Genomic DNA, 13,002 nt, shown 5'->3' with positions numbered 1-13,002 from the left:
TATACTCCCAGCAGTTATCTGTTTCATTATATTAATATGATGTTAAAAAAAATCAACATACATCTGAGGCAGATTACCATCCATCCTGGCCTTGTGGACTATAGAAAGCTACTAGAAAGTGGAGGGAAAAGATGTGGTTTATATATGGGCTGATTATTATCTCTAAGGAATAGTTTTATCATGTATTAGTAAAACTATAGAATAGGGGGTTTTTTGATTAACAGAAGAGGTCTGGTATTCTAGAGTTTGCATTAGCACAGATGGCTCATGGGTATATATTTCATTTAATTTGACAGTCTAAACAATTGAAAGATGGTAGTGAGAAACAGCACAGGAGCCTGAACTCATATTAATTCCAGCTAAAAAGGAAGCATAGTTTCCTTGAAAAATTAGTTTAACTTTTATATACAAACTCAAGGGCCCTTTGACCTGTTGTTATCAGGGAAGGTTAAACACAGAGTGCCAGGTCACAGCGTGTGGACAGCGCTAATTAAATAGGGCTGGACCCCCAGAATGTGCCATTCACGTTAGCTAAAGCAGTAAATGGTCACTGTATTGTGTGCTGAATTTTGGAAGTATCCTAACTCACCAGAATTCTTGCAATTCAACATGGAAAGTATCCAGAACTGAACTTGTTTCAATTGCCAAGGTTTGTACTTTTCCTGCCTAGAGTTTGAGCACGTTAAAGCTAAATGGTTCTAGCGTTTGTGGTATATGTATATGTGCTTAGTGCAGAGTGCAAGGTATAAAATCAAGAAAACTATGAAACGAAAGAGATTTTCTCCGAGGCCTGCACTGCTGTTTCATTAGAGTTAGTAGACTGTCATGCCCCTTCCTTATGCTAAAGTTTTCCCCTTTGACCTTATGTCGTTCTGTCTGTTTGACATGTTTATTAAATAGAGGCTGTAGGCTTCACAGATAAAATCTAATTCTGAATCTCCACATTACAGCAATTTGCCTACTTTTTAAAAATGTCCCCAAAAGCCTTGCATCTGAGTGTACTCTTCCTTTGGATGGTTCTAACTTTTTTCAGTGTTTGAAAAGTTATTAGTTGTTATTAATCTTCTCCGCTCAGAACATACAGAGTATTAATAAGAAATGTATTTTGCTGTTTTGTAAAAAATGATTTGTTCTCTTTGGCTTATTACTAAGAAATACTATTAGCATTAAGTTTTCCCGGAACATGTTATGCATGTCTAATGAAAGGGTCAATGTAATGTTATACTGAATGTCATCTAAGCAGAATCCAATTTTTTGTGTTCCTCTGAAATTTGAACTTATTTTCATTTTGTGACTTTTAATACTATAATCCATTTTGTGCTAATAAATTACTGAATGAAGTGAGAGAGCTGATTCTGACTTCCTCCAAAAAAAAAGTCATTGTAACAACAAACATAACACTTGCTAAAAAAAAAAAAAAAAAAAAGAGTATATATGATTGCTGGATGTGTGATTCATGTAATTCCTGTGATATACTGCTGGATTATAATTTCTGTTTTGGATTTTTTCAGTCTATTGTGGGTGCTGAAGGACTGTCCCTTGCGTTCCGTCACATCATCAGCTCCCTGCTGTGGTACTGCTCCCAGCATACCTGTGAAGGACTGCTACATGAAGTCATTATTTGTGTGGGCTATTTTACTGTAAACAACACAGATAATCAGGTAAGGCAAGTGGAAAATGAGATCAGAAGTTATCATGCACATATTTAGTCTCGGATCCTACAAAAAATTATACTCCTCTTAAGATTGTTCTTGAAGCCCTTGGGGTTCCTTCTGAACACAAATGCGTGCATTTGCCAAATACAAGCTAAAGTTGCATTTTAGCACAAAAACGTGTTTTACATGCCTGTAAGCAAACTCCATATTTGCATGCAATGATGCTGACATTGCATTGATCATAATTAGCCTTATTCGCCACCATGATAAGCTGAACAACTGATATTTTTAATTCCAGGTGAACTCCAATACAGCTTAGTTAGATGGCTGTGGTAGCCAAACAAACCCTTTTAAAGCCAGCTCAGGTAGCTTTTTAAACTGTGTTGCAGTGTTCAGTGAAGGCATGTCCTCAAATACTGATGTCACCAACCCCCCGGGTATCCAGAGAGCTCATTTAAGTTTAAGTTGTCCTTTTACTTGCATCTTTGGTAGTAAAACACACAGTCTCTCAAACAAACAGTGGAAATCCCCCTCTAGCTTCCTTGACTGTTGTCCACTTTTGTTAATGGACTCAATGACCTCTCATACTGGAAAGAATAGCTTATAGAATTATCCAGATGTAAAGCTTCAAAACTATTTCAAATCCTTCAGTCTTAAAACTCCCAGTTTGCTTGACTTGCATACAGCCTCTCAGGGGGTGTGTTAGGGCAGAGGTTGGCATTTGGTCTGTATTTTTGAGTATGTGGACTTGACTCTGAATGTGTAAAAACTGCATTATACTACCTTAATCTTTAGTGGATTCCATAGAATGTTATATTTTATGACATTGTTTGTTTTGTTATCTCTCCATATTCATAATAGCCAGAGCTGATTTTTGTTAAATTTTGCGGGGCAGAGGGTGTTCAGGACAAGAAGCTCAGTCCCATCAGTTAAGCTGAAGAGCAGAGGAAAAAAATGTTTCCACTTGTCAGCAAAGGTTTAAACAAAAGCTGTCTGACCATGATCCTACTGTTGTCGACTATAATTGGAACATTATAATATCTTAAGGCTGACAATGCTGTCAGAAATATTATAAAATTATATAATTATATAGTAATGTTTCTGTGGTTTTGGCCAGGTTTTACTTGCTACAGCAAGCTGCAGCCTTGTTGTCCCATGATGCCAAATCCTGTTTGGGATCTCGAGGCTGCCTGGCTCTGGGGACAGCCCATCGGGGGCCTTGGGCCCCTAAAGCAGAAAATGTAGTCTAGAGTCTCGCAGGAACAGGGGCGGCCTGCGGGCAATATTTTTTAAGATGTTCATTTTGCAAATCCGTGCGATATTGCTGCGATTTCCTGATCCCCGCTGGTCTCGCTGGCATCCAGAAGTGCCAGCAAACAATGTTGTCTTTTCTCTGCAGTTTAAAAAATGTCTTTTCTGGCACACAAGTATAAACAGATGTGATTCATTGGAACGAGGATATGCAACTCTAAAAGTGCCAGCAACAGGAGAGGAGAGGGATTTCCTCCGAGAGATGTCAGCTCTAGCAGCCGGTAGCGCCTGTCTCTGTTTAGCACGGGTGCCGGGGGCCGGGGTCTGCGCCTGGCGAGCGGGCGCAGCGCCAGGGAAGCAGACGGCGATGGTGAACGCAGGCGGGCCGGTGGCTAAGCGTGCGCCTCCTGCGCCTGTCCGCGGGCACGCCGCCCAGCTGCGCGTTCAGCGTGGCTTGGAGCCTTCAGCCTGAGCCCTTGAGGTTGAGGTCGTGTGCCATCGCTGATATACCCCTGAACTGAGTTCATTTTCAAGATTAAAAGATAGCTCCCACAGCTCTGTAAGACAAGCTTAGGTCTTCGTTAAAACAACCACATCATGTTAGTACTTTTTAGATAGTAAAAGCAGTCTTTTATGGTGGCTTGCTTTGGTGGCACCGCCTCAGGAGATGTCATGGCCCACTTCTTATTTAATTTCTTTATTTGATTTCCCGTATTCCTATTCTATAAGCTTTTAATTGAGAAAATGGCATTTCTGTTTAGGCTTTTGTTTAAAAATGTGGTTGTGTGTTTCAATACTTGATGAGAACTAACAAACAAAAGATGATGGAGAGGTCTGCTCGGTATAGAACGTCCACCTGTGTGTCTTCTGCCCTACCATTGTCCTTCTGGGGAAGTGGTGATTGTGCTGTTTTTAATTGCTTCACTGAAGTTTTGCAAAACTTCAGTCTTGCTCACTCAGGTACTTGCAAAATATTGGGAAGATTATAAACACAGTCTTTTTTTTTTCTTTTTATTACAGGGTAGGCCATGAAACTTGCTTACGGTCATTATTTTCAGGTGTTATCAGTGGTGGGACTTCCAATATTGACATAGTTCCTTTCTGGAAAAAGGCAATGCTTTCTATTCACTGACTTACAGTTAAATTTTTTATTACTTGTTCAGGGCTTCCAATTTTTTTCTTTCGTTGTTGATCATCTGCAGAGCCCTACTAAAAATAAAAAATTGGTCTCACAGTGAAAGCTTTCAAACAGTAGACTTGAACTCCTGGAAAGAGTTGCAAAATAAAATAGATACACCAGACTACCTGTGAAACGAAATATTCATAGAGCCTGGCAGCAAGTTTTTTCCTCTGCAAATTTATATTCTTTATTATTAATTTTAAGTTTTCATTCCTGTCTACTCTCAAAAAAAGAACAAGTCGTTGTTTAGCGCTTTCAGTGTGCCTTTGTGGTTCTTTTGTCTGTGCCCATGTGGACAGATAAAATGTCCAAAATGAAATATTGGGGTAAAGAATTAATTATTCAAAATTTTGCAGTTCTCAGTTTGGAGAATAGATAGATTTCTGAAAAGGAAATTTTACGGTCTTGTCAACCTCAACATTGACCTTTTGAAGTAGTACTGTGATTTAAATGAGTTATTACCACTGTGCAGTCAAAATAATAAAAGGGCAATTTCCTAAATATTTTACATTCATGGAAGAAAATCTACCAGGAACATCATACACCAATCATTTAATGTAATACAGGTTTGTCTGGGTTTATTACACTGTCTGTAAAACTCTTTACACTTAGCTGAGTGGTGAATTAAAAGGGAAAGGTCTTTTCTCTCTCATAGCTTCAAGGTTCGTATTTCAGTAGAGCTCCAGGAGCTGGGGATAGGAGCAGGGCCACGCAGCGGGTCCCCGCGTGCGTGCCGAGACAGTGGCCGGGCTCCTGGTTGCCGCTTCCCCGCCTGCAGCCCTTGGTCCCGGCCACAGCTGATCCTGCACAGCAGCAAGGAGGACAGTGGATCCCGAAGGAATGAATTCCTCCCTGTTTTGGTAGTGCTTGCTCTGTTTGTTTTAAAAAGGCTACGATTTTGCTGACTCTGCCCATATATAATATATTAGTAATATTCCTTTCTTTTTTTCATATTTCGTTTTAACAGTCATAGAGTTTTTTAGGACAGCTGCTGTCACTGAAGAAATAAATCAGTTACGAACCTAAAAATTTCAGGAAGCAAAGAGTGTTTCTTTTAATATTTTAAATGCTTTAACACCATTAGTCAAGACTAAACGACACTGTCTGTTTTGTATCGGCACGTGAACCTTTGTTTACTATAGAGTCAGACAGCTTGCGTTTTACAAGACAGGGAGTTCTGTAATCATGCTGCCGTGTAACTCGCTTTTATTAGGCATCTGCTTTGCATGAAGTATGATCAAGGAAACTGATTCTCTTTTTTTGCTACCATTTAATCTATTAGCGTAAGAAAACAGGTCCCATGATAGTAAGAATGGACATGTAAAACAAAACTGTAATAAAAATAATGTCCTATCTTTGAATAAGCCAATCATACTTTATCAGACTGTAGGATTATGGTTTCTAATTAAAATGTTGTTGTTAATTAAAGATATTATTCTATTTCATTACATTTTTATTCCCTTTCTGCTTTGATTTAATTATTATAATGAATATAATTAGTATGTGCTGTCAACTATCACTCTATTTGCATATTATATTGGATAATTGAATGTGGTCTCCTAATTAAATTAACATGAATGACAGATGATTTGGCTTCTTTAGCATTGCTGTACTGGGAATAAAAATCTTTCCATATTAATTGCAGTTAGAGTGTATTTTTCATGTGAAAAGTCTTTACAGTTCAGATCATCAGACTCAGGATCTTTCATGACAGGCCCCAGAAGAAATTCTGTGGTACTTTGCTTGTTAAGCTTGTATTTAAAAATAATGCTTTTGTTCTTTCAGTCTTTGACGCTCATTATATTTAGAGTGCTCTATAAGAATCTCTCTTGTCGAACTGAAAAATACTGTTCCTAGATTGCAGAACATAAAGTCCATGTGAAAGAGCTAGAGGAAAAAGTAGTTCAGGTTTTAAAATTTCCATTATAAGATTAGGGTTTCTAGATAGAAATAAGAACTTTTATTAGAGTGACCGATATAATTGAAAAAAAAAAATGGATGCACAAACCATACGTCCTTGAAGAAGAGATTTCAGCCACAAAAATTTTTTCTTTCAGTTGCATCAGTTGAACGAATAAAAGCTTATTTATCTGTCCTTCCAAACCTTTCTTCACTTTTTTTCCCTAGACGGTCATGCCAACAGAAAAGTACTTTATTTTTATTGTCAACTCATAAAAAATTTAAATGTTAATATCTAATAATCCATATGTTGAAAATAGAAGCACATAGAGTTAAGTTTAATGGCATCACTCACTCACTAGAAATTTAACTCTGCTATCTAGTTGTGGAAAATTTATTGTAAAACACGTTTCAGGCATGCTGTCTTGCTCCAGTTAAAGGGATAAGGAAGAATAAGACTACAGGACATTTGGGGAGTGGAATTTCTCCTGTCTTAAAAATATCAAATGACACACAGCAGAATCAAGGTGTAATAAATATAATATTTAAAAAACTGAAAAAAAGTTGAAGTGTAGTATGCAAGCCACAGTTTTTAGAAGTTCATGAAACTTATTATTCTCCAACACACATTGAAAACACAGTAGATAGTCCACAAAAAAGGTTTCATACTCTGAAGGTTTTTTCCTCTTCTTTGCTTTAAATGACTCACTCACAGTTTCATTTTCTGATTTTTTTTTTTACATTCTTTCTGTATGGCAGATGGTATTTCTATCATAAAATAACAGTGCACTTTATTCCATGTTAAGCAGAATAACTTTATTAACTTGACTTGAAGTTTTTGCATATAAATCACGTGTGTGTGTATATACATACATACATACATACAACGGTTATCCTAAATATGGTTACAAACGCCCTTAGGTTATAAGGGGCACTTACAAAGAGACTTTAGATTAAAAGTGACCTTACTTGTATTGAAAAATTATTCTGTGCATTTGACATTGCTTCATTCGCATTGAGTTTCAGAACGTAGCCAGTTTCCTCTGGTGTGCGGCAAGAAAAAAAATATTTTTAAAAAATGGGATAATATGATTGTGAAAATCAGAAATAGACAGGAAGGAAAGAATGGTTATTTAGAGGTTTTTGGTAGAGGCTGTCATTAAATTTTCATTGTTTATGTTGCTTTGGGGAACTATGCTATGACTGGATCCATTTTCATCTGTTAGGTGGAATTTTTAAAAAATACACCATGAGTGTAAACATTTAGGAATTCATAATTTTTGCATACTTAATGCCCATATTTGTAAGTAAATAGTATCTGAAATCACTTTGTTCTGATATTGATAGTTTCTTTTCAGAGGAGGTATTTTTAGGAGTGTAGATGTCACATTGAGGTTGTCCACTGAGTAACCTTTCAGAAAGCACCTCTTAAACCTCCTTTGGTGCTGAACCAAAATACACCTGGCAAATTTTATGGAGCAGCTGATTTCGGCAAGCGACAGAGGTCACGGTCCTGCCTACCGTTTAGGAGCCCTTCGACTCGGGAGCAAAAAATCCACTGAGGGTTAAGCTCAGCAACTTAAAATGGAATGAACCGAAATGCCGCTTGTACATATGCATTAGCAGTCCTACTTAGCTGGACAACGTTAGTTCACTTCGGTGAACCGAGGCCTTCCAATAGTGTTGGACTCGAGCAGCACCGAAATGGAAAATAATAATAATAATAATAATAAAAATACAGTGCCATAAATCTTGGGGATTGAGTACTGCGGAAAATCTTGCTTGTCTTGCACTCTACTTAGTTATGGGTAAATGGTAGGATATTTTTCATGGCAGAAAAATACTTTTTCTTGCTTTCTGTTGTAAGCTTTTTCTCAGCCAGCTCAGTAATGGAGCCGAAGGCTTGACGTTTTGCAGTCCATTCAGTTGATGATCAGATATTTTCACAAACCCATTGCGTTTATTGTGGAAGCCAGAAAACTAAATGTAATAAAAATCCCATCTGTATAACAGGATTGCAGGTTTCTTTTAAGAGGGGGACAGAAAATGCTTGCTTTTGAAGAGAGGATGCTCAGAGAGACACAAAAAGATTTTCTGCATTTTAAGCTGGTAGCGGAGCGTGCCAGCGCTGCGGTGGCCTGAGCCGTGCACTGGGGCTCGCTCCTACGGTGGGCGTTAACACCCGCGGGAGCTGAGGAACTTCCGGATCCTATCATTTTTCCAGTCATTTCCAGGGGCAACGGAAAATTTAGGCTTACTGAATAGAAATCAAAGATGAGACATTCGGGTCTTCACCTCAGAGGGCTTTAATTAATTAATTAATTAGTCAAATTAATTAATTTTTTCCTCCAAACAAATCCTAGCCGCTGCTCGTAAAGGTTTCATGTCCAAATGAACAGATAACGTATCAGTACTTATTTGGAGGAAAGAATCAGTGGTTACATCTTGCGTTTGAGTCAGAGGTAGGACTCTGGCTTTCAGCCGAGCTGTGGACTGTCATGGTTGGATGCCATCACCTTCATATAAAGCAGGCGATGGTGAAGGAATCCCAATTTAAAGATGCATGAGCATCTGTTGCGCTCATGCAAGAGCAATCACTTTGCAAAAGGTGCATCGAATTGATAACCAGAGGACGTAATGCTGTTACCAAGTGGGAAAACTGAACGTTTAGGTCCTATATTGACCCTCCTGAAGTATCTTATCAGATACCCTTTGTGCTAAAGTTCTGGTAGCCTTGGGCAGAACTGGGAGTCCACTGGCAATGAAAGGTAGATATAGAGATGCATGTAAAAGTTACAGTCTTAAGGAAATAGGAAATATCAAAGTTGAAGATCTTACCTAAATGTGAAAGTGATTCTTCAAAAATAATGCAGGACTAAGCAGCCTGATTCTGATCATTTCAGTGTTTGAAATACCTAGAGATATGAGACATGCATGATCATTTTTTATTTGAATTCACAAAATATGTGTGTTTCCCAATACATGGTTGATGTATAATAATATTCCCCTCTGGTTAAAAATAATTTGACACACAAACCTACTGTTACGTTATTTTGAAGACTATGCAAAGCTTACTTTTTTCTAGAAAGTAATGATACAGCTCAGTTTAAGAAGGTACTTATGTGCTTAACATGAAGTGTGAGAGCAACCTCAGATAGTCACGCGTTTAAAATTAAACCTTTACTAAGTTTTGCTAGTTCGAGGATTAGGTTACTGGTTTATCCTGTAGACGAGGCATATGTTAAATTCACAAACAGCCTCAAGGCATATTACCATCGTTTCCATTCTCCTACCTTACCACGCTGTAATGGAGCTCATCCTTTTCAGTATCTTTTTAACATTATTTACTTATAGCTGCATTTAACTTCTATATAACCTATTTGTTATTTTTTAACTAAGGTGGCTGACTTGCCAGTTATCTTTTTGGGTGACATTTTTTGAAGTGTTTTGTGGAAAGAGCTTTTTTTAGCTAGATTTCCTGTTAGCATCACGTTTGATAGATGCTTTTTACATATTTAAATATATCACTGTGTATTTATCATTGTCCTGTCCTAAAAGATAAAAGGGCTTAGGATGACTGTTAAAAAGTGCTTGAATAATTTTTTCTTTGGATTATGCATGCATGTAGCACCATCAAATCTGTATCCTTAAACTATAAAGCTAATTCTAAAAGGATAATGCTTATAATGTGGTTCATAGGAAGACTGATGTTATTTCCAAACTCTGTTATCTATCTAACTTCTTTCTGAAAGCTTACAAGTCATTTTTAGAAAATGAACATTGAATTTTTTTCAAATAGACAAATTACTGGTTTTAAATTTGAATGCATCATTCTGGAAGATTGTTTCTGCATGGTTCTGATTCCTGATACATGTTGGGAAGAATTTAAACATTCTTTGCTCAGAGCCTTGCCAATGGTGGAGTTTGCAAAATGGAAAGAAAAGAGCTTGACCTTAAAACAGAAGAAGAGCCTAAGTGGTGACATATTCTGCTGATTAAATGCTAGCCGTATGGACTCTGTTTATATAGAAGCAAAGAAATAATGCAGATCTAACTTTGAAGAGAAACTGTGGACTACTAATATAAAGAGTTATTTCTTTTACAAAGTTATAAATAACCTTACATCAAACAAAAGCATTTAACTGTTTGATGGAAGGCTCCGTAGTCACATAGAAAAGCTGTGCGGCATTTCAGTTCCTGTTCAGTCAAGTTATTAGCTGTTTGTACAAATCAGAATTGACATTTATATAAATGATAAATAAATAGAAAGGGAGCATTAATAGTTCCCATAGCAAGAGTACGATTTTAAGATCCAAATGTTTATAATGGACATGCTCAAGTTTGGAACAACAGTCAGGCAAGATTGTGGAAATGGCCAGGGGCGCTCCTTTGAGACGCATTAGCTTTTTAGGGTGAGTTTTCTAAGAAAGTGTCGTCTGAATGCGGAAGAACTTATGGTAGAAGATCACAGTCAAGCAGAAGAGGCAATTTTAATGATTCACTTCACAAGAAATTAAATTTTGTTGAGGAAGGTGTGTTTCTAGAAAGTTAATGCATCTCACAGTGAGAATCGCTGTATTTGTTACAAAGTAGCTATGGAATATATCATCAGTGCTTTTTTTTCTCTCCAAGAACTGAGGAAGGTTTAGCTTCAGGAAGTTTAAACTTTCCAAATTTATGATGCAGCTGCTGATTTAGACCATTTTCCTGTGTTTCCACCTCACATGCTAAAATAATTGTGTCTTTTCGCTTGATAAGCGAGCTACAATTTCTGACACTTGGTCAAATTACTGAACCCTGCCAGCCCGGTTCGAGAACCCACCGGTGTCCTGCAGAGAGTCGCATAGGAGCGGTGCAGTAAAGTTTTGTTCAAAACTTGGCATTTGGTTTTTTTGTAGCTACAGATTTTGGTTCTCTCCTTGGCAGTCCTTCTCTTTTCTCTGCTGCTTTAAAGCAGCAAGAACCATTTTTTTTTCCTTTTTTTTCTGCGGATGGAAGAAACCAATAGCCCACAGAAAGCGCCAGCAAGTCGTGTTAGGTTCCTGCTGCCACGCCGGCACCCGGCTGCTGCTGGGAGACCTGGCAGCGCTCGCTCGCTTCCAGGTGCCCGGCTGGCAAGGGAGAGCTGCTGGCCGTCATCTCCGTGTCGATAGCCGGACTTGGGCTAGTTTCTGTTGGCTGTAGCACTGCCATTAATGCCAGCAACGTGTTTGCTCCCAAAGTTTGTGCATTTTTATGATGCATGCTTAAACAGCATAAACAATGATATAATGTTAAAACATTAGCAAGAGGAATAGAAATAATAAATAAATAGCATGGTCAAGGTAACACCTAACAATGTTTATTTTAAATTTTTTCTGATGTTTTGGTGTAGTTGATTTTTGGGAGGCAATATGAGCTAGCAGGCAGGTTAGTCAAGTACTAGGAAAGATGTGGGGCAAAATCCAGACTTCAGTGAGCCATGTGACAAGCCCACATGGGTCAGCTTTGTGTACAGAAGTGTTGCTGGTGACGGCAGTGAAGTGTCAGTTCACCACACATAAGCCTTTGCAAAACCACTAATAGTATAAAATAAGAAGTGAAGTTTATAATAACCATTTTTGATTATCCTAGGCTGAGATTGCAGTTTGAATATGCTGGAGAGAAAGAAGAAAATACTTTTATTTTCAGATGGTCTCTTCTAAAGGACTAAATTAGGTTTAATATTTCAACTTTTCTTAAGTATCTGATCTGTGTTCTGAGGTGAGCGAAGATTTCAGAATAAAATGATTTTGCCTGAGAAATTTCTGCTTAAGGAAATAGTGGGCGAGCACCGCAGAACGAAAGCTGAAACTCAAGGCACTTTTGGTAGCGTTTGGCAATGCTTAAATCATGTCCTCCCATTATGCTTGTGAAAAGTCTTCAGCAAGTTTCCCAAAAATGAAACAAAATTGATTATGATAAAGTACGCGTCCCTGTTCTGGAGCGGCGCGTGGCGGGGGGCTCCCGCGGGCCCACCCGGGCCCGTCGCGGGCGGCCGGCCCAGGCAGCGTCCCCGAGCCCCAGGCGTGGGGGCCCTGGGAAACTGGATCATCGTTGGCAACGCCGCCTGCCACGCAGAAATGGATGTGGTGAGCGTGTCATAGGAGATGGACCGTCTTGTTCGGCGAATCCCTCTGATGTGTCGGGGAGCTGCTTTGGCTAACTGAAAGCATATGCCGTTGTGGGCTTGTGCTCAGGCCTCGTAACCCGTTCGCTTTCTGAGTCACTGGGGGAGAGCAGCTTCTTGTCAGGTTTAAACCAGTTCGTTTTTAACCTGAAACCCTATGACCAGATTTTTCTGTTGTTACTTTGCAAGCAGGGAGAGGCAACCTTAGAAGAAATAATTAAATAGAACTGCAAATGCAATTAACAGGCAAGCTTCCCTGTGCTTCCTCGGTCGTGCGGCTTTCCAGGTGCGGTCCTCCATAAATCATCGTCCTCGTAGCTGATCCGTAATACTGTGATTCTCTAGTCTAACCCAGTTCGGTTGGTTGAGAACTGGCTTTTTGAATCAGTCGAATACTCGCTTCTTAGTTCTTTGTTTTGCCCTCGCATAGGCCAAAAGCTTTCTGCTGGCTTTCTGTTCCCCCGGCCAGAAAATGAATTAGCCTCTTTGAAAGATAATTCCAGTGTTTTTATGTTGTGTATGGGCAGAAATAACTGACATGAATGATGCCTTTCCAGTGCAGCAAATGTCCAAGTGAAACATGGAAACCTAAATCCATCAGTGGGACTAAACTAAATATTACTTTAAAAATCAACACTTCCACTCTCCAGTAATCCTGGACTAACCTTCTGTAGTACACAAGGAGCAAAAAAGATCATGATCTAAGACTCAACCACTTTTTTGTTACTTGTAATAAAATATCTGGCAATATTTAATGTGTGTGCTTAGAACCATTAAAAAACAATTTGTGATCTTAATCTTCTTTAAAAAGAGAAATTAAATTTTAAATTTTGCCAGAAACTTTCCAGAGATTTAAAACTCTTGACATG

The 13,002-nt window shown here is 38.5% G+C and overlaps 1 protein-coding gene across 4 annotated transcripts in view; it reads left to right on the top strand.

Moving 5' to 3' along the window:
* The window catches only part of SCAPER (S-phase cyclin A associated protein in the ER), a 170,357-nt gene that overhangs the window by 147,823 nt on the left and 9,532 nt on the right, over positions 1-13,002 (top strand). For all 4 annotated transcript variants that reach the window (XM_062584007.1, XM_062584005.1, XM_062584006.1 and 1 more), the window contains exon 29: positions 1,512-1,661. In XM_062584007.1, coding sequence (XP_062439991.1) covers positions 1,512-1,661 — 150 coding nt within the window. The remainder of the gene's footprint in view (positions 1-1,511; positions 1,662-13,002) is intronic.

Source organism: Rhea pennata, chromosome 10 (assembly GCF_028389875.1).
Source record: "Rhea pennata isolate bPtePen1 chromosome 10, bPtePen1.pri, whole genome shotgun sequence".
Lineage (NCBI taxonomy): Eukaryota > Metazoa > Chordata > Aves > Rheiformes > Rheidae > Rhea > Rhea pennata.
This window is presented reverse-complemented; position numbering and strand designations above follow the sequence as displayed.